This window comes from Gavialis gangeticus, unplaced genomic scaffold (assembly GCF_001723915.1).
Source record: "Gavialis gangeticus isolate Ggan-Ray unplaced genomic scaffold, GavGan_comp1, whole genome shotgun sequence".
NCBI classification, from domain to species: Eukaryota; Metazoa; Chordata; order Crocodylia; family Gavialidae; genus Gavialis; species Gavialis gangeticus.
The window spans coordinates 46,039,618-46,060,280 of NW_017729000.1; the positions used below are offsets into that span (position 1 = coordinate 46,039,618).

Here is a 20,663-nt window from a genome sequence, read left to right on the forward strand (position 1 = left end):
CACAGCACAGCAAGACGATTGGCTCCCATTGACCGCCACCCTTTGGGTCCTACCGTGGAGTCAGTTCCCCAGCCAGCGGATCGTGGTGATGTCAAGGCCGCAGTTAGCCAGTTTAACTAAGAGGTGATCGTGGGATACCAGATCGAAAGCTTTTTTTAAAGTCAAGGTATATGACATCAATCTCTTCCCCCTTGTCCAGGTTATAAGTCACCTGGTCATAAAAGAAAATGAGATTGGTCAAGCAAGACCTACCTGCAACAAACCCATGCTGGGTATCCCTCAGGATATTGCCTTCAGCTAGCCTGTTAAGGATGGCCTCTTTGATAATCTTTTCCAAGACCTTCCCCAGGATCGAGGTCAGGCTGATGGGCCTGTAGTTTGCCGAATCTACTTTCCTCCCCTTTTTGAAGATGGGCACAACATTGGCCCTTTTCCAGTCATCAGGCACTTCACCAGAGCGCCAAGAACTCTCAAAGATCCATGCCAGGGGCTGAGCTATGATGCTCACCAGCTCCCTGAGTACCCTTGGGTGTAACCCATCAGGGCTGGCTGACTTGAAGGTATCCAGCCTGTTGAGGTGTTCCTTCACGAGGTCAGCTTTGATGGAGGGCAAGGAATCTCCCTCACGCGGGCCTCCCTGATCCATAGTGGGCAGGGCCTTCCCATGGGGCTGATGGAAAATGACGAAAAGTACCCATTTAGCAAGTTTGCTTTTTCCTGGGCATCAGTTGTCAGTTGCCCCATCTGGTTTAGCAGGGTCCAATGTTGCCCTTGCTTTTCCTCTGGCTCCTCACATATTTTAAAAAGGACTTTTTATTTTCCTTGATATTTGTAGCTAGCTGGAGTTCCATCGCAGCCTTGGCTTTCCTGATTTGCTCTCTGCAAGTCCAATTATGGCTGAAATTTTGTTTCATAAAGTTTATGAAATTTTGGCTGAAATATTCCATTGTTCTTGTATAAGTGTACTAGGGGATCTTTCAGTGCTGGAAATTCAGTACATAATTGTAGAGATCCCGCAGTTTTTCAGGTGTCCTCCATACCAGTTGGGACTAGTGGAGGTCCTCCTCCCTCCCCCACAAAGTTCCCACTCAGCTGCTTGGATAATTAGCTCTCTGGAGATTGGGGGGTTACAGATAGGGACAGTTAAAAGGCCTCACCTCCTTATACTTTAGCAGCAGGTTCTATATGCTAGAATGTGGGTATATTTCTATGGTAAAGTTATCCTAGGCTTTTGATCCAGATTGTGTGCCTTAGGTATTTAGCTCTATTTCAACTCATCAAGGGTTGCATCTATGACTAATATTCTTTCTTTGGTAGCAGTTCCTGTGCCTTTCTTTTGGAAAAAAACTTCCCTTCAAACTCTTCTCTGCATTCTGTATCCCTGCTTCATTTGATGCCACTGAATGTTACTGCTTTTCTCTGCTGTCTGTTCTTCATACAGCATCAGGGCTATAGGGAAGAGCACTGTCTGGTAGTCATAGATGAGCAGGAAGATACAGAGAACAGACCTTGCCAGGAAAAGATTTGTTTTGCAAGGTTGAAAAACTGTTTACATTAAAGTAGAAGGTGATGAAGTATTAACAGGAGATGGGAAGGGAAAGAAAAAGTGACAGGCAAAAGGTAATATTTGAAAATTTAATCTTTTTTATTTGCTTATTCTGGAAGAGTACGAGGGATACTTTTACTCTCTTCTTCCTCTACCCCAAAAAGCCCTGTCTAGCAATTGCAAAATAACAGCATATGCTCTAACATCATGGTACTTCCCAGTACAATCCTGAAGCAGAGTACAGTGCTGGGGGAAGATGCTGTCTCTGGGACTTCGCAGCACTGCTTCCTGCATGACCCTGGGGTTTTCATGAAGTTCTCCTCTTCTATTCTAGTACTGATTTGGCTCAACTCTGGGACCTTATGAGTTGAGCAGAATGCCACGGAGGAAACCTAACTTGTTTTATCTAGTGGGAGTTGTGAGAAGGGTTAAATTAGTAGAGTTAGGATGTTGGAGGGGAGCTGCTTATGCCTGGCTGACTTTCTTAGAAGGTTATAGGAAATTCTTGCTGGTTAGTCCTCCATGCAGCCGTTTGCAACCTATGTTAGAGGTGCTTTTGTTGTCTGGCCTGTTGTGCCCCCCATGGGTCCAGAAACTTGATGGCAGAGGAACACTGCTCTCTTGCTGCCAAATCTCCAGACCCATGAGGAACCCTGGGCCCTGAACGCCTGATCTCAGTGTGCAGGGCCAGGCAGGTAAACCACCAGGTCTCAGGGCCCAATCCTGGTGTTGGGAGCTGGGAGGGGGCAGTGCTGGGCCCTTGGGGCCCAATCCTTGCATGTGGGGGGTGGGAAGGAATGGTACCAGGCCCCAGGGCATGTGGGAGGTGGCAGGGGTGGTGTCTGGATTCACAAGACCCAATCCTAGCACTCGGAGGGTAGTGCCAGGCCACCAGGACGCAATTCTAGCACACTGAGGGATGGGGGGGAGTGAGCTAGTATCAGGCCCCAGGGCCTGATCTAACCCTCAGGCTGGCCCTGCACTACTGAGGGTCCCAAGCTCTAGTGTTTAAGTGCTGGAATGTCGTTCCGATTCCCTCCTGTTCCATCCTCTCTAGTCTGTCACATGTGTACCATGAATTGAAAATGTAACGGGTTCCAAAAAGGGTGGTGTTGTCATTAATTATACTGTTGGTGCAATCTACTTTCAGGACTGTGGCAGCATTTGAGTGTTTAATTCCTCTGTTGTACATGTTCGGGGCCTTTGGGATTCTCCATCTGTTATTAAAGTAGGAACTTAGTAAAGAGATGGTATGTTTATTTACTAGAAGTGCTAGTTGTTTAATACATGGTGTGGGCTTACTGTTTTGTTAAAGGAATTGGAAATCTCCCTTGAATGGCACTCTGTTCTCTAAGTGGATAATGCTCTGAGGCATGGGAGCCGGAGTTACTGTTTGCAGTATGTCCTTGGTTGCCCCTTTGTGGGTAGCTGCAGGATAAGCAGGCTGTTGGTATTAGATCTGCAGCCCCTAGGAGCTTTGGGACTGAAACTGTCTGAGCTGTTTCCAGGGGTCATAGCATGCTTAAGGTGCATGTCTGGCCCTCACAAGACTGTGTATTTGGGTCTGGAAATAACTTTGTATTACCAGATATGTAACCGTTATATCTCCTTGCGCTAGGCTGAGGAGCAGCATAGCATGTGGGATCTTCTTTATTGTTTCCACTACTGTTTCTGAAGGAAAACATTTTTTAAGGCCCCCCACATGTTTGAAGGAGGAGGAAGGAAACAGGATTGATACTTCTGATCTAGTGCATGCCCCAAAGTCATTTAGCCCACAGGGCCAGATGAAAAACGTAGGGCCAGTCCATAGGCTGGATCAGATCCACAGACCCAGCTCCACATGGTGTCAGGCCTGGAACATGCTGCATGTGGTATTCATGGCTGACCTGAGACCCACAGGCAACACTGTAGGCTGTATCACTAGGCTCCACAGGTCGGCCTAGCTAGACGAAGCTTTGGCTGGGATAATCTAGTTGAAGACGGTCCTGCTTTGAGCAGGGGGTTGGAGTAGATGATCTCCTGAGGTCCCTTCCTGCCCTGACTTGAATGATTCTATGATCTTTGATACCCCTGCACTAGATTAATAGGAGTAGAGAGGAGGGGGATAGAAATGTCAGCGTAACCAGAGCAGGTTTTAGCTTTGATCTGATTTCTTTTGCAGTCTTTCAGAGATTGATGTACCAGGCTTCACACTGACTTCTAAATAATAAATGAAAAAACCAAATGCAGGTAGAGTTGTGCAGTGAGAATTGTTCTAATAGAAAATCCCTTCCTAAATTGCTAGTGCTCTATGGATGTAAATGGATGGAGTGCTGGCTGTTCCTTCAGTAAGAGGCAGACTAGCCAGTGATGTAGCTACAGTTATTGATTGATTTATTTATCAATATTGAGTTATTGTCTTCATAATTTATGTTGAACCTTTTACAGGCAGAATGGGGGGCACAGTCATTCCCCAAAGAGCTTACATTAAAGACTGAGAAGTACATAAGGAAGGTGGCAGGAAAAATTAGTTGTGTATCCTCTTGTATGACAATAAGACCCTGGGAAGAAAAACCTGCAGCATCCTTACAGGCTCAGCAGTGCTACACTGGCTAGCACTATGGACAAAAGGGACTTGGGGGTCATGATTGACTGCAAGATGAACATGAGCCTGCAATGTGATACTGTGACTAGTAAAGCAAGCAAAACGCTTGCATCCACAGATGCTGCTGAAGTAAATCCTAGGACGTTATCCTCCCGTTGTACTTGGCTTTGGTGAGGCCGCAGCTGGAGTACTGCGACCAGTTTTGGACTCCACAATTCAAAAAGGATGTGGAGAAGCTTGAGAGGGTGCAGAGGAGAGCCACGTGCATGATCAGAGGTCAGGAAAGCAGACCTTACGAAGAGAGGTTGAGAGCCATGGGACTCTTTAGCCTGGAAAAGTGCAGGCTCAGGGGTGATCTGGTGGCCACATATAAGTTCATCAAGGGTGCTTACTAGGATCTGGGGGAATGTCTGTTCACCAGAGTGCCCCAAGGGTTGACAAGGTTGAACGGTCACAAACTCCTCCATGACCGTTTCAGGCTGGACATAAGGAAGAACTTCTTTACTGTCTGAGCCCCCAAGGTTTGGAATAGACTGCCTCCAGAAGTGGTTCAAGCACCTACTCTGAACGCCTTCAAAAGACATCTGGATGTTTATCTTGCTGGGATCCTATGATCCCTGCTGACTTTCTGCCCTGGGGCAGGGGGCTGGACTCGATCTTCCAAGGTCCCTTCCAGCCCTAATGTCTATGAAATCTATGAAAGACTTTTACTTCTCTTCTGTTTTGTTATGGATAGGAGCATTAGGTTTTAGAAGTCTTGCTTAAGAACGTTTTTGGGAGGAGCTATCAGCCAATTATGCTTCCTTAAAAGTTGGATATTGGTATCGGCCCCAAAAATCTTGATTGGTGCACCCCCTGATATTATATACAACTAATAAATTGCCTGTCAAGAATGACGGGGGAGGAGGGGCGGGCAGGGATGGAGCCCCGCATCCGGCCGCAGATGGAGCCCCGCATCCGGCCACGCGCCTTCCTCCTGCCACTCTGTGTGCAGCTCTGCTCCCCCCCCACTGGGTGGGTGGAGCGTCTGGCCCCTGCTCTACCACCTCCGCCCCGCTCTGTGTCTGCCTGCCTCCCCTCCCTCCCTGCCAGCTGTTCTGGGCAGTGTCAGGGCTGGGCGGAAAGGGCGGGGGGGGGGGAGCACCACCAGAGTGAGGCATGAGGAAGCCCTGTGGCTCAGCAGGTCAGGCAGTCTAACCCTGGGAGCCAGAGAGAAAGGAGATCCTGGCTGCCTGGCTCCTAGCAGAACAGCAGAGCTGGGGCAAGCAACTTAGTGCTTGGGAGCAGGGCAGGCCTGAGAACAGGGTCAGGTGAGCCTGTAGCCTAGAGGCAGGCCTGGGAATATGGGTGAGCCTGTAGCCCATAGAGAGGCAGAGCCTGGGGCTGGAGGGCCTAGAGAGGGGGCAGGATGTCAGCAGGGCCCAGAGAGGAGTCAGAGACTGAGTTGGGGTTGGTAGCCCAGGAGGTAGCCCTGTGGGTGAGCATCAGCAGTGCCAGAGAGTCCAGAGGTCTGGAGCAGCAAGAGGGGCAAGTGTCAGCAGGGCCAAAGATTTCAACTGGTGTATGATTGGGACCAGAGTCTAAGGTTGGGGGGGAGGGCAAAATACGGCCCACAAGCTAAATCCAGCCCACCAAAGGACTGGATCCAGCCTGCGGGGGCACCCACCAATTGATTGGACCAGGCCCTTGTCTGCCCCTATGGCGCTCCACTTGAGGTAGCCAGTGCTGTATTCCTATTTGCACCTGCTGGCCCCAGTCCCAACCAGCAGGATTGCTTCCAGAGCAGCTGCAGTTACTCGGGTGCTGCTCAGCTCCCCTTGCCTACAGTGGCAGCTCTCCCTGCTCCTGCTGTGCCACTGGGTGGGAAGGAAGCTTCAGCTGGGCAGCTCCATCCCCAGAGTGCAGGGCTCCAGCTCCCAGTTGCCATCTCCCTACTCTGTCTGCCAGCCCACAACAGCCCTTCAAAACTCCTGATGTGGCCATCGGGCCCAAATAATTGCACACTCCTAATCTAAGAAGACCAAAGCTAAAGGACTACAACCACAGACCAAGGTGGCCAAGGAGCCCATAACTCAGGAGGGGCGAAGACTGGGTTGGCAGCCCTTTTCCCAGGAAGGGCACATATTAGTATGTCATCTGCGAGGCATGGGAATGGGTACTGGGGAGGATGGAGCCCATATAACTGGTCCATAAGGCAGTGACTGTGAACACCTGTGGTCATGAGGAGGAGACCAGGCTTGGGAACCCCTGGGGCAGTTTCCCTTGTATCAAGGTGTGAACAGCAAGTAAAGAGGAGATTGCCCAAGGAGAGTCACAGGATGGCAAGGGCTGAATGGCCACTCCTGGGACCAGCACTTGCTCGCACCTAGCTATAGTTATGTACTTTCAACAGTCAGTGCTTTCCCACAGTGTGCTTGGCTTACTCACAGGGCAGTTGCTGAGTGGAACTCCACGGAGCTGTTGAAAAGTGCACTGATGTGCACATGCTGTGGTGGATCGGTAGTGGTAGCTGCTGCTGGCCACCAGAACTTCCAATACTATCACAGAAGTTCCAGTGGCAGAGGCAAGTCCATTCAGATGGGGCCCTAGCCAGACTCCCGCTGTGATTTCTCTGACTCCCTGCTTTGTGACGTGACTGTTCTATGCACTATAATCTGATTAATTTCCATTTGCAGGTGAACAGGACAGCAAGCAGCAGCTAGGGGCAGAGTGACGTAAAACAAGATAGTAGGTACATGATTACAGCAGAATGGGGTTATTCCTTGGTGAAAAAGTAGAATGCCAGATACCTCACCAGAGTTCAGTCTGCCCTGACTGAGATGTAAGAGGTGGTGTTCATACCTCTTCACACTGTATTTTTTAGACTCTGCAAAAGTTTGAATTGATTATACTTGGTTTTTATTTCAACTTCAAACAGTTTCATTTTTACATGAAAGATGAGATTGTGGAGCACAATTCAGCACTGAAGGGTGAACTTCACAGGACAGACATTTGGAATAATGCGGCTGCAGATACCATGAGCCTGTGGTATCAGAGGAGCTTTTGTCTTGGTTCTCTTAGGGTTGTGCAATCTTAAATTCTTGGAGAAGAGTGATCCATCCCCAAGGCAGATTAGAGGCTTAAATGATATGATGAATTGGAGTTGGCATCCTAGGTACGGGGTACTGAACTATATAGCACATCTGATTCTGTGTGCAAGTCCCTAATGTGTGGGCTTGCTATTGGAAGGAGCAGAGAAGGCCCCCATCTATGTTCTCTGGAGTGGTCTTAAAATATATTTCTTATGGACCTAGTCTGCATTGATTAAGTTTGTGCCACTGCCTTCCTGCCCTTAGAGCAGCTACAGATCGTCAGTTTATCTCTGCATTGGCTATTTCTGCCCTCTGCTGGAATGTCTGGATTATAACAAATTATAAAGACATGGCTTCTGTGTGTAGAAAAAGTAACTGGCAAATAAGTAATGAATTTAGGATTCAGTTAGTCCTATTCTGGAAGTTTGGGGCTGGAGGTAGCATCCTGCTATGGATTGTCATGAGGCAATGTGTGCAATACAAGAACATACTTTTAAAGGGTATACAGTGTGACACATTCCTTATATCTTATCTGTCTCCGATGACTGACAAAGGACCATAAGTATTGAAGTTCATTTCTACCTTTTTTGGATGTCAGCCTGGTGTACTTGCCTATTTAACATTCCTGATCATCTGTGCCCATTAACAGAAGCTCAGACACTTCCCTGAAACCAGCAGTTGTCTGTTCTGGAAAACTGAGATCCAAAATCCATGCTATAGGAATACTTGGGTCCAGTGAGACCTTTAACAGGATACCTTTACAACAAAGCTGTGGAGATACAGAGCCATGTGGTTGTTAGTGACATGACTGAATTTTAAGGCTTGATCACCTCTTCAGGGACAGTACTCTCCTGTGCAAAGCAAAAGCAAAAAGAACCAGTTCCATAATCCCACAACATGGTTGCATGATGGTACTAGTTCTGCCATTGAAGACGCTGTATAAGTCCGTGCTGCTCCCTTCCACAATAGGGAAAGGGGACGTCATATATTCAAATCCAGTTTTCCATCTTTCTGAGGCAGGGGTGGGCAATTATTTTGGGTAGAGGGCCACTTACCAAGTTTTGGCAATCTGTCAAGGGCCACATTTCTCTCTCTGGCACAGGGAAGCAGGAACAGTCCCACAGTCCCAGGCCAGAAGCCTCTGGTAGGCAGGGTCTTCTAGTTGGGGGGCAGGGCTAGATGGGCCTTGCTGCTGGGTCCTGCTGCCGGCTTCCCTTGGGTCCGACTGCCCCTGGCTCCTGTCATCTTTGACAGGCAGCCAGGAGCAAATAAATAATAAATTTTCTAATTTTTTTTAGGGGCTCCATGGGCCGGATATAATGGCCTGGTGGGCCAGATCCGGCCCCCAGGCTGTATTTTGCCTATTCGTATTCCAAGGGCTAGGTCTGTGGGGTGGTATTGCTTCTGGTTTCCCCCCAACAGGCCAAGTGTTTTATCATTGCATATCATTAGGAAGGATTTAACTATATGATGACAAAATTATTTTGAAGTGAGCAGAAAGAAAACTAACAGCTCTAGCTCTCATCTCTTAAACCTGTAGAGTTTCTGTATGTCTGCCTGGTGGCTTAATTCTCCCTCCTTCCCCACTCTGCCACCACCATTTTAGCATTCAGGATGTGGCAATTTGGCTCTGTCCTCCTGTGTTCGGTCTGAAAAGACATGGACTAATCTGGATTATTACTGCCCATTACCTCTCTTCATCCCCTTCACCTCCTTTTTATATTTAGAGTGTTTCTTATGTCACTGATTGTTTCTCCCCTTCTCCCTCCTCTTTCTGTCTCACAGACTTTGAAGCGACTCATGGCAGATGAGGTAAGGATGGTTGCTTTCTTTTGCGTATACTTTTTTCCGCCTGCTGTAACTTTCTTGCGCCTGGCTGTTTCCCAATAGCTTATTTAGTGTCCCATGCATGCTGTGCCCCTAGATTCTGTTCTGTTCCTTACTAAGCAGCCCTAACTCTTGCTGGTGCAAGCCTGCTGCATGCATGTTGTCTCTTATGGGATGCACCTATAAGATTCTCTACCTCTGCTTTCCAAATATAGATTGTCATAGTCTCAGCTTTGTCCTCCCAAGCATTGGTAGAGTTCAGGGGTGTCCAAACTTTCTGAATGTGGGACCGGATCACAAACTTTTTATCACCCAGTGGGCCGGCGAGCCACATTCAAAGACCCCACAGGAAGTGGTATCGCATCAGGAAGTGATATCATGTGACCTTTGACACCAGTGAAGTTGTAGGAAGTGACAATGAAATGGGTCTAACCAGTTCAAAACTCTCCCTCTATAGCATCCACCTCTGCCACTGTTCGGGACAGGATACTGAGCTAGATGGACCATGGGGCTGACCAAGCATGGCACTTTTTATGCTCTTATGTTCAGAAACTCTTATGTTCTTTGGCTGAGCTTCCAAACTATGGCTGAGATTTGCAACAAGGGGTAGATAGGCATGTTACAAAGATTTGGAGCCCTCTAAATCCCATTCATTTTAATGGAAGTTGGCCTTTTGACTCAGCTTTGAAAATCTCAGCCCAAGGTGCCAACCAAATAAGTCAAAATAAATTTTGCATTTCTATGCAGTGAATCTATGTGGGGCTATCCAAGCATTTTACAAACATGAAATGAACCTTAGGATGAGCCCAGCCAGAGCAGCAAGGGATCAGCTGCACTTTCCCCCTACCTGCGCTGGTCAGTCCCGAGCGGCACACGGCTCTGCCGCCACTTCTGCTCACTGGTGCTGACCCAGGCGGGTCTGTCCCATCCGGAGCAGCACACAGCTGAAGCTGGCTTCCCACGTGCTACTGGGGATGGGAGGAGCCCGGCTAGGTTGGCATCAGCCAGCAGAAGTAGTGGCGGAGCCGTTTACCACCCGGGACTGACCGGCACAGGTAGGGACAAAATGCATCTCAGCCCCTGCTGCTCCGGCCAGGCTTGTCCTGTCCCGAGCAGCACACAGCTCCGCCACTGCTTCTGCTGCCCGATGCAGACCCGGCCGGGCTCCTCCCGTCCCCAGTAGCATGTGGGAAGCCAGCTTCAGCTGCATGCCACTTTTCCGGTTGGTGCTGACGCGGCTGGGTCCGTCCTATCCAGAGCAGCATGTGGCTGAAGCCGGGTTCCCACGAGCTGCTGGGGATGGGAGGAGCCCAACTGGGTCTGCACCGGCCAGCAGAAGCTGTATGTTGGACAAGCCTGGTATAGTTAATATTAAAAACCTAACTAGCAAGTCTTGCACCCTGGGCAAAACCGTTTGGAGAGCAGGGGGTAGGAAGGGGGTGTGGTCTGCTGTTACAGAAGTGGTGCTGGACTGCTGCTGCCCAGCACAGACCCCCCAGGGGGCTGCCATTCTGGTCTGGTGTCCTCCCCAAATCAGTGCCTGGGACTGATGCTCCACTTGCATACCCCTTGTTGATTAATAGTCTTAGTGCTGTTATGTTTCTGGTGGATAGTGCTGCAAAACTGCTTCTGGGTTTCAGGGTTTTGCTGATTCAGACTTCCCCAGGATGATGTTGAATTTGGATAGCATCAGTAGTTGTGCCAGAAGATGTCAGTTTTTCCTCTGTTAGTGACAGTGCATGAATATCTAGAAAAGAGAATAACCACTAACCTGGGCTGCAGGTTATCAGTTATGTGTGGTATTAGCGGATTTTTTCTGTATTTGAATCTTCACTCTTGAGTGTCCCTACTAATTGGCATTTGGTATGTTCCTGAAGCATGGGTTCACGCCCCTTGGTATAAAGACTACCTCCTAAACAAACTCTGTTTTCTCTCTGTTGCCAACAGTGCAAGTCTGAGAGTCCAGCTGGATTTTGAGATGGCATGCAGAGTTGAAGGTGATCCATAAATCTGAGAGGTGGGCCATGTATCCTGTTGAATTTGTTTTTGTTTTTTTTAATTTCACTCAGCTGGAACGGTTGACCAGTATGAGGATAAAGAAGGAGAAGGAAAGACCCAATGCATCTCATAGGAATTCGTCTGCCTCCTGTATGGATGTTCAAAGCACAAGCCAGACGCTGCAGGAAATCCCTGATGAGGATGTGCTTGTACTCTTTGAGCAGATGCTGGTAAGTCAGTCACCCATACTTCCACCTTCTGTTCCTGCATGCCTTGCTTTCTAGACTAGGGGTTGGCACATTCTTTGATAGTGGGAGTGAAGAGGGCAAAATGACCTAGCTCAGGTTGGAGATGGGTGGGCATTAGGACCCAACTGCTGTTCCCATTTCTCCCTACTGCCCAGCTACACTGTTTCATAGCAGCCTCCTCCCCACTCCCCCTTCTGCTAGAGTCTCAAGCAACAGACAAGCAGCTTAGGGGGAGCCTCCCAACAATGAATGCCACTGAAGCCATAGCTCTGCAGGCTGAATCTGGCCCTGACCCCTACACTAAATGATATCTTCCCTTTTTTCTTAGGTCAGGAACTGGCGACCCTGCCTTTCACTTTTCTAAAATGTCTAATTATTCGAGGCCTTTGTTACAAAACAACATCCCACAACTTCTGTTTTGCTTTCATATACCTCCGTGCAGAAGGGAGTCTGTTTGCTCCCTTGGATTGTAGTTTCTCAGATCCAAACGAGCGCATTATAATATTCCTCTGTGGACACCCCTTCATCCAGCTTCTAGGTCCCAGCCCTTTTTCTCCAGTGGCTCTAATTCTAGGGTTTGTGAGTGATAAACTCTCTTTAATATGTTGCAGCCAGTTGCTTGATTGCACCCCCATCTCTGGTACCTCTGCTGTTGGGTTTTAGACTCCTCAGTTGTTTAATAGCCCTCTGATTTTGGTGTTATTGGCAAACATTAAATCAAGAACATTTTCCACAAAAGCAACCTAGCAGATGTGAAACAGAGGCAGGGACTTGAGAGGGACTGACTTCTTTTTAGTAGGATAGAACTCTCCTGGGAACCATAAGAGTCTTGGACTGAGTAAGAACTAGCAAGTGGCTTAACTGCTTGACAGTAACATCATTATTGGGACAGAAGGCTACAGTCTGAGAATTCTGGCTGGTCACTTAGCTCTTGATTAAGGAGACTAAGAGGTAACTTTCTCTGGCTTTCCTCAGGACATTTTCTATTTCCTTTAAGGAAGTGTGTAGTGGGGATTGCTTTTGTCCTTTTCTTAGCTCAGGTGTTTCCCTCTGAAGATTATGTATGATGATTATATAAAAAGCAAATACTTTTCTTTCCCTCCTGAGATTCTGCCATGCTCACTGAAACAGGTTTCAGGTCTTGCTGTGACAGGGTTGGAAGCATTCTGTTGCCACAGACTGAGCAGATTGTATTCCATGATGTTTCTACTTGGGGGATTTTGTTCCAAGGATTAGGGCATCTGAATAAATATTTTTTTTACTTGGCTCTTTTTGTTCAATAGGTGGATATGAATCTGAATGAAGAAAAACAGCAACCTCTGAGGGAAAAGGACATCATAATCAAGAGGGAGATGGTGTCCCAGTATCTGCACACTTCCAAAGCTGTGAGTATTCTTGCTCTGAGTACAGAAAACAGTAAAGGAAGGGCACAGTGAAGTACAGGAAGAAATACAAAAACATCCCTTGTAGGAGAAGTTTTTAAGTGGCATCTGGAATCTCCCACAAGCATCTTGAACAAATGTGAAGGAAATGTACAGGAAAGGAAATGGCTCAGACCCTAACTGTTGTTAGAAAGTGATGTACAGCCTCTATGGCACTTAACTTGGCAAGTAAAATTGAACAAAAGTAAGTTCTGCAGTAAATTCTCAGTGAAGTATGTACATCAGAAAGTAGCTTAAAATTGTTATTAATTTATATCTGTTATTAATTTGTCGCATCATTTGGTTAATTTTCATAGTTTCTAAAGATAGCAGAGTGAACCAAGATATGGTAGGACCCAGATCATTCATATCCAGGTGGTTTGCAACCCAGTTGATACAGCAACCTGTTGCGAATTAAGGACGAACCTTTCAGCTATTTGCTGTGGTAGTTACTTCGGAGAGTGCCCTTTCTTCTCTCGGAGCACTACAATAGTATCATGCAGCTGGTCAGAGAAGCACTACCCTTTTGGAAGCAGCTGAAGTGAACAGCTGAGCACTTCCATGATTTGCTGTGGCTCTGAGTACCCACAGCAGTTTTCAAATCCTCATCTTTGCAAGAGAGTTAGGAACCCTATGAATTATCCAGCTTCTACTGTATTCTGTGACTAAGTGTTAACAACCTGTTCTAACCATTTTTGTGAAATAATTATTTTTTAAAAATTCTGAAAACTTCTTTCATTTCTGAATGTTATTTACTTTTTAAAAACACTCTGAAGAGGAGCATCATGGTTGGTTTTTTGTGTGTCTTACTGATTCGTGTTTATAAAGGTCTTGCCAAGAAAAAACTACCAGACTAGACAGAGGAATCACTGAAACAGACTATACGCAAAGTGGTGTCAAATTCTCCAAAAAAGAGGGAAAATATCAGTAGCCTTCTGTTGTTGTACGTATTGGGTTTGGTTAAATATCTAGGCTGTTTTGTGAAACAGGTGGAGAAAAATTAACGTTTCTTGTTTTAAAGGAAAATAATCAGTTACTTTATTTTTATTTATTTTTGTTTCAATCAGCTTTATTAAAAAAAAAATCCTCTAGTTTTTTCCTGCAAAAACCACTTTGTTTATAGAAAAAATAACATTTTTACTAAAAAATTTCAAACAAAATTTTGATAGTCTCTCCCACATTTGCATGCCATAAGTAATCTGAGTTTTTCCCCAAAAATGCTTCAAGTCAGCATTGCCCTTCTATGAAAAGACAGTCTGTCATCAGTTGTAAATAGTCTTTCATCATAAGCTGTTCTAAAAGATCACTGACCAAATGGAATAAGTAATAGCTTGGCTGATTCATCACATATTTCTAAAACAGGGCTTGGTATGTATGCTTAACTTCAGATTCCTTTTGAAGTCTGTTTTGTCAGGTCCTCTGTAAGTGGATTATACTCTAACATCACATATGAGATGTGAGGAGATCTATTGTGTAAGATTTTTAGACAAAGCTGTGAAGATTTTTTCAGACTTACACCCAAATAATTTTTTAATGTATGGACATGTGACCAGGTCCTTGTGGAATTTTCTTTCTCAAAAGTCTGATGCGGATCTACACATCTACTAAAAGAAACCATCTAACTTTTTCAAACTTGCTAAGAGCCTCCAAGTCAACTGGTCATAAGAGCAGCATATCTTGATGATGATACTGAATAACCTGAGCTCAGTCTTTAGTTTCCTTCTCCAGTAGTGCTTTTGTCTGGCTCTAGCCAGGCCCACCTGCCAGAACTAAGTATTTTCCCCTTCCACTCAATAGGGGACAGACAACCACAGTTATTTTTCATATCATGCACACTCCACATAGATTTGTATCACAGCTCTTGCTATGAAAACTTGGCAGCAAGGAGAATACAGGCAGAGCACTAGCAAGCAGCTGCCCTGAAACTGAATAAGGGTGAGAGAGTTTCAGAAGTTCTTAAAATGATACAGTAGGAGTCAAATTCTTCTTACTTGCAATTGCGCCATATCCCCTGGGAGGAAGAGGAGAATGGGGTAAAAATTTCATACAGGAGCCCATGGTTTAATTTTTTTATAGAATCAAAATTTTTAATTTCTTGAGATTTTGTTTCTTTGGACCACTGTCCGCTCTTTAGCTTGCTGGACCCACTAGGACCATTCTCTCTCTCCCTTCAGAAACAGTCAGATTGCCTTCACCAGTCAGTTAGCATCTTGATTAGAAACTCAGAATGAGAGATAAAAATGTGAGGAGACAGAGGCTTAGAAGAATAGCAGATGCTCTGAACTTGTCCGTCTGAAATGCGCAAAAAAACAATTATTTGCTATGTTATATTCTTACCTCCCAGGCACATTGGCAATGCCAGTAAATGAAGGAGTCCTGAAGCATGTAAAAAAAGACCAGTTACAGACTCCAGCCTCTATTTTCAGCAAAGTGATTGGAGGTCAGGGCATGAGGATGAGGATGTCCCTCAGAGAGAACTGGAGTGCTTTGTTCTCATGTATGGCTATTTAATGATATTTGTAGCACAAAAATCCAGACTGACAGGAGTAGTTAGATAGTCCTAAGGACAAAAGTTTGAACCCACAATGGTGCCCAAGGCCTACACGTTTCACATTAAAAGACATCTTTGTGGATCTGGCCCCAGGATCCTAAAAAGCTGGGCCATCTGGCCAGGTGAGTTTACTCTTTGGCATCTGTTAGCCAGCTGTCGAGGCCTGGTCACTAAATGTGAGTGCCTGACTTCAGCCAGGCTGCCACAGTTCCCTGGCAAGCTCTCGCAAGAAACAAAAGGTACACTGGGGATAGCTAATAGCTAGAATTTCCCTTCAGGAGCCTCTGATACAGGATTCCATTCCCTGACTAGATGCTGCTATCAGCATCGCCTCTGATACAGTCCTCTGACATTCCTTAAGGCAGCAAGGGCCAACCTTTTTGGCACATGTGCCTCAACTTACATCCTGTGCCCTCTCTAGTGCTATTCCAATCCTCTTCCCCTGTCTGATCTTCTCTGCGCCCTGCTTATCTGTTGCTGTGTTCCCTGCTTCCTCCCTGATCTGCTGTGTGCCATGCATAGAGGCTGCCCATGCCACTCATGGCACTTGTGGCCAACCTGCAGCACTCCGTTTTTAAAACATCTAAATAACCATTGAAAACCTTCCCTTTAAAAAGGCAGATCTATTTAGCTTATATATGGATTAGTTGTTACATACATTAAAGCAGGGATTAGTAACCTATGGCTCATGATCCAGATCCAGTCTGTAGAGCCATTTGAAGTGGTGCACAGAGCTGGCGGGGCTTCTGTGCGCTTTGGAAGCATTTTTGTGGGGAGGGACAGTGGCTGCTGAGTGTGGGCCACTTCCAACCTCATGAAGTAAGCTCTGTTAAAGTAGCTCCCCACTGCAGAATGGTGTTGACCTGTGCCCTAAAGGACTCTTGAAGACCTATACACATGACCGGGAGAAACCCTTTGGATACTAGAGTCAGTTCTTTCTCTTATTACTGGAGACCTGCATGTTGACCTTCTTATAGGAAGTCCCACTTCTACAAGGTAGCCCCATCCTCTTCCACGACTGCCCACCCTGCATCTTCTTCCCAACAACAGGTTTGACATTCAGATTGAAAGGCCATTTTTCTCACTATATTTCTGGTTAGCTTCTTTCCCATGTTCTCAGGCACAAGCTGGGATTACTTCAAACAGTACAGGAGCTTGTAGGTGCCATTATAAAATTGAGTGGGTGGAAAAGAAAAAGGGGTAAAGACTAAAACTATATGGAGTAGCCTTTAGTAATAAGCTGCAAGGGAAAATGGTGGATTTCTTACTTCATTTAGGAGCCTGTCACAGCTTGCTGTATGGTCAACTGTAGCAATTAAAGGCAAATCATGCCCCAACTCCCTTCACAGTCCCAGGGCTAACATTACTGTTAACATTACTGTTAGGGTGCTGAGGGAATTGGCAGAGGTCATTGCTGGACCCCTGGCACAGCTTTACGAGTGCTTGTGGTACTCTGTCAAGGTGCCAGAGGACTGGAAAAGGGCCAATGTGGTCCCCATTTTCAAAAAAGGGAGGACAATAGTCAGGCTGCAGTTGGAGTACTGTGTCCAGTTCTAGGCACTGCGCTTCAGGAGGGACGTGGACAGCATTGAGAGAGTCCAAAGAAGGGCCACTCACATGATCAGGGGGCAGCAGAGCAGACCCTATGAGGAGAGGCTACGGGACCTGAACCTGTTCAGCCTCCACAAGAGAAGGCCGAGAGGGGATCTGGTGGCCATCTGTAAACTTGCCAAGGGGGACCAGCAGGCAGTGGGAGAGTTCCTGTTCCCCCGAGCACTACCAGGAGTAACAAGGAATAATGGCCATAAGTTGACTGAGCAGATTTAGGTTAGACTTCAGAAGGCACTACTTCAGAGTCAGGGTGTCTAGGATCTAGAACCAACTTCCAAGGGAAGTGGTGCTCGCTCCTACTGTGGGGGTCTTCAAAAGCAGGCTAGATAATCACCTAGCCGGGGTCATTTGACCTCAGCATTCTTTCCTGCCATGGCAGGGGGTCGGACTTGATGATCTGCTCAGGTTCCTTCTGACCCTACCAACTATGAAACAGTACCTTTTCTACTGTGGATTAGACCCCCAATAGTCACCTTCCATTCTTCTCCCAGGAAAGGAATGTTAACCCTCGAAAGTCCAATCTGAACCTTGCTTATAGGCATAATTTATTAGTATAATCATAGCCATCCACAGAATCTCTTCAAATGAGATATTTCACAAAACACCTTTACAGCAAGACAAGTCTTTGTATCACTGTTCTGCATCCCCACTTTCAATTATCCCCCCATAAACTTAACCAACCATTTTCAGTTCCTCTGCTTGTATTCTCAAGATTCTTTCCCAGTGGTACTGTTTTGCAAATCTTGCAACTCTTCCCAGTGACCTTTCCTCAGGCATTCTGTGGGAGGGCTTTCTACAGTGATCCACACCGTAAGCTCCTTCACCTGTGAGTCCTGCCCTGCTGAGATCATCTTCACAGTAACCTGTCTCCAGAATCAACCCATCTTTTCTTGGGGTAAGCCTGCCCTGAGTTGGCTCCTTCCTTTCTTTTTCCTGAGGCCTACATATAATCCTTCTTCTTAATAGGATTCCCCAGTGTTCTCTCTTTACCAGATCTCATCACTCCTTTCTGTTCCTCTTTTTCAAAATTACAGCTCAGCTCTTTGTAATGGTTAGGTGACAACTATCAGATCCTAGTATAAAGCAACTAACCAGTCATGGATGAACTGGATTTCCCTGATGAGGAAGGGTTTCTGTTCCTGTTGTGGAATGTATCATCTTAGACCTGAAAGGCACAAACAGAAATGACAATTTTTGCCCAATCTTGCCATAGAAAGTAGTATATAGCCATGACCAAACACAAGTGCACAGTTGCAAACAGCTTAAAAAATGGCAGTTGGGTGAAAATCTGAACCCTCATTGCATAAGGGATCAGGTGAAGACATTTTAGAACAAAGCATTTTCTGTAACTTCTGTGTGCACTGTAAGTGACTAAATCATTTCACATAATGAGCTTCTAGTACTAAATGAAATCACATGTTGAAGATAATTATGTTTATTTTATTTATTTTACTTAAATGCACTAATTCTTTAAAAGGAAGACCTTGTCCTTAAGTCTGATTCCTTATCTGTGTGTGTCTTCAACCTACCTTCAGGTAGTCTTCTTATTCCGAGGTATACTGATTAGTTATATTACTATAGGGCCTAAGACCTCTAGTCAGAAACCAGGGCCCTGTTAAGTACCATAACATTCCAGTTATAATTCAGCCTTTTTCCCATTTAAAAGAAACATAAAAATAACACTTGGAACAACTGGAACAATAAAGTACTATTTTACAAAGCACATGACCCTCTGTTGAAATCCTAAAGCCCACATGGCCCTTAAAACTGCTGCACAAAGTCATCTGCTTTGTCCCGTGTATTGGGGAAGAGCCACCATAGCTGTGTGAACCCAGAGCACCATGATCCCACAGTCGCCATGGAACTGCTTAGAGTGGAAGGCAGGCAGGCTAAGATCTCAGAATTCCAAAAAACCTGATGTCAGGTGAGGTTTCCAGACCCCTGGGTCCATTGCAGGGATCATGGAGCTGGGAAACCTTTGGTAGCAGCTCTAAACAGTTAATGTTGCAGATTACTACTAGAACCACAGACCCAGAAGGAGCCTACGAGGTGAGATGACAAGAAAGCATGCAGGGTTCTGCTGGAAGCCTTTCTTTTTGATTAATTGGAAGTTGGCCAAAAGCAATAGTGAAACATTTTGAGTTTAACATAGTAGCATTTTCCAACAAAACAGGAGTAAGAAAATTCTCCCAGAACTACCCACTTTCTCCTGTCCCACATCCCTCAGAAATCAGGAAAATTTGGAATTGAATTCCTAAAACCAAGAGTTTGGATCCAGGATTTTGGCTGTATTGTTAATGAACTTTGACTCCAGAGCTGCAGTTCAAATTGCCTTTTTAATAAGAGCTAGTTTTTGTTTAAACCTGTTGCGGTTTCTATTTAACTAAAATATTTGTCTTTAAGTATTGATGTGAGATTCTAGGCTGAAGACAATATGATAAGTCTTGGGTAAAATCTTGTCTGATACAGAGGAAACCATTTGTTTTTATTGTATCTAATTCTTTGCATCCTTTCCTTGATTATTTGATTCTTCTGTGAGATTTTGTAAGAGCAATTGCAGGTCAAGGACTTTGTATGTAGCTATTGATTTATATTTGGAGAGGGGGAGCTGTTTTTCATAAAACTGAACCTGAAAATATGGGAGCAATTTACATGTAGTGTCAACTTGTAGTTGGAACAAGATTGTATTTTGTACATGAACCGCAAACCTTCAACAGCTATTGTGTAAAGATGTGAAGAAACGGAGAAATTTTCATTAAATACTTGAACACTGAGTTTTCTATGATTCTTTGAACACCAGTTCAAACCGATGATATCAACTGCCATGCTGTATAGGAGCTCAAGAAATGTTACAGGCCTCAGTGGGACTAACATGTTAATGGTGCCCAGGGTCTAGTTCATTTTCATTAAAAACTAATAGTGCCACCCAGGTAGAAGGAACTTGATTACAATGCACTGGATTAAAGGAGGTTGCCTAGGTAGTATTTGGAAGAGAGAGAACATTGAAGTTACTTGTCAAAATTAGGGGCTTCTTGTTTTAACTGAATGTGACTTTCTGAAAGTTGGGTGAGTTAGTTTTGGGTCCTATGTGAACAAACACTGCTGATGCATACCCAAATGGTATCAACTGAGAGAGAGAGAGATTTTCCTGCTGGCTTGTCTAGAATTTTGTGCCCTTTTTTGTTAGATGTGAAATCAGTCAAAATAATCCTTTTGCTCATCACCTCTAGGATTTATTTTTTCCAAGGTGTAGTCCAAGGATAGCAGGACACAAATGTATAGATGTACCAAGGGCCACTGGGACGAACTCGGATCATATTCTACTTCAGCCTAACATAAATGGTGACAGACATCAATATCTCCCCTTCTATTCATCCATATAAAGTACAAAAATAATACCAAATAGCACCACCCTTCTAGAGAGCTCAGTCTGTCTTGCCTACTAAGAGAAGTCACAGATTGATTGATTAAAATGCTAATACATACGTAGAGCATACATGTGTGTGTGTGTGTGTGTGTGTGTGTGTGTATGAACAATAAAAAGTCAAAATCTCTTTTTTGTGCTGCTATTAAAACTAGCTGACCTGGAATTTGATTTCTTTCTTCCCTGTGTAGGGTATGAATCAAAAGGAGAGCTCTAAGTCACCTATGATGTATATCCAGGAACTGAAATCAAATCCCAGGGATGCCCAGCTGCTCAACTGTTTGGAGTCTCTGCGAGTGTCACTGAATAATAACCCTGTCAGGTAAAGGGCTGGCTGAATCAGAGGAGACCAGGCAGGGACCTGGAGATGTAAATAAGGAGA

At 45.5% G+C, this 20,663-nt stretch overlaps 1 protein-coding gene across 1 annotated transcript in view; it reads left to right on the plus strand.

Annotated features, from left to right (window-relative positions):
- Positions 1 to 20,663, plus strand: part of DIAPH1 (diaphanous related formin 1) — a 196,575-nt gene that overhangs the window by 56,246 nt on the left and 119,666 nt on the right. The window contains 4 exon segments of the mRNA XM_019506582.1: positions 8,987 to 9,013; positions 11,098 to 11,256; positions 12,558 to 12,659; positions 20,473 to 20,603. Of these exon segments, the coding sequence (XP_019362127.1) occupies positions 8,987 to 9,013; positions 11,098 to 11,256; positions 12,558 to 12,659; positions 20,473 to 20,603 (419 nt within the window).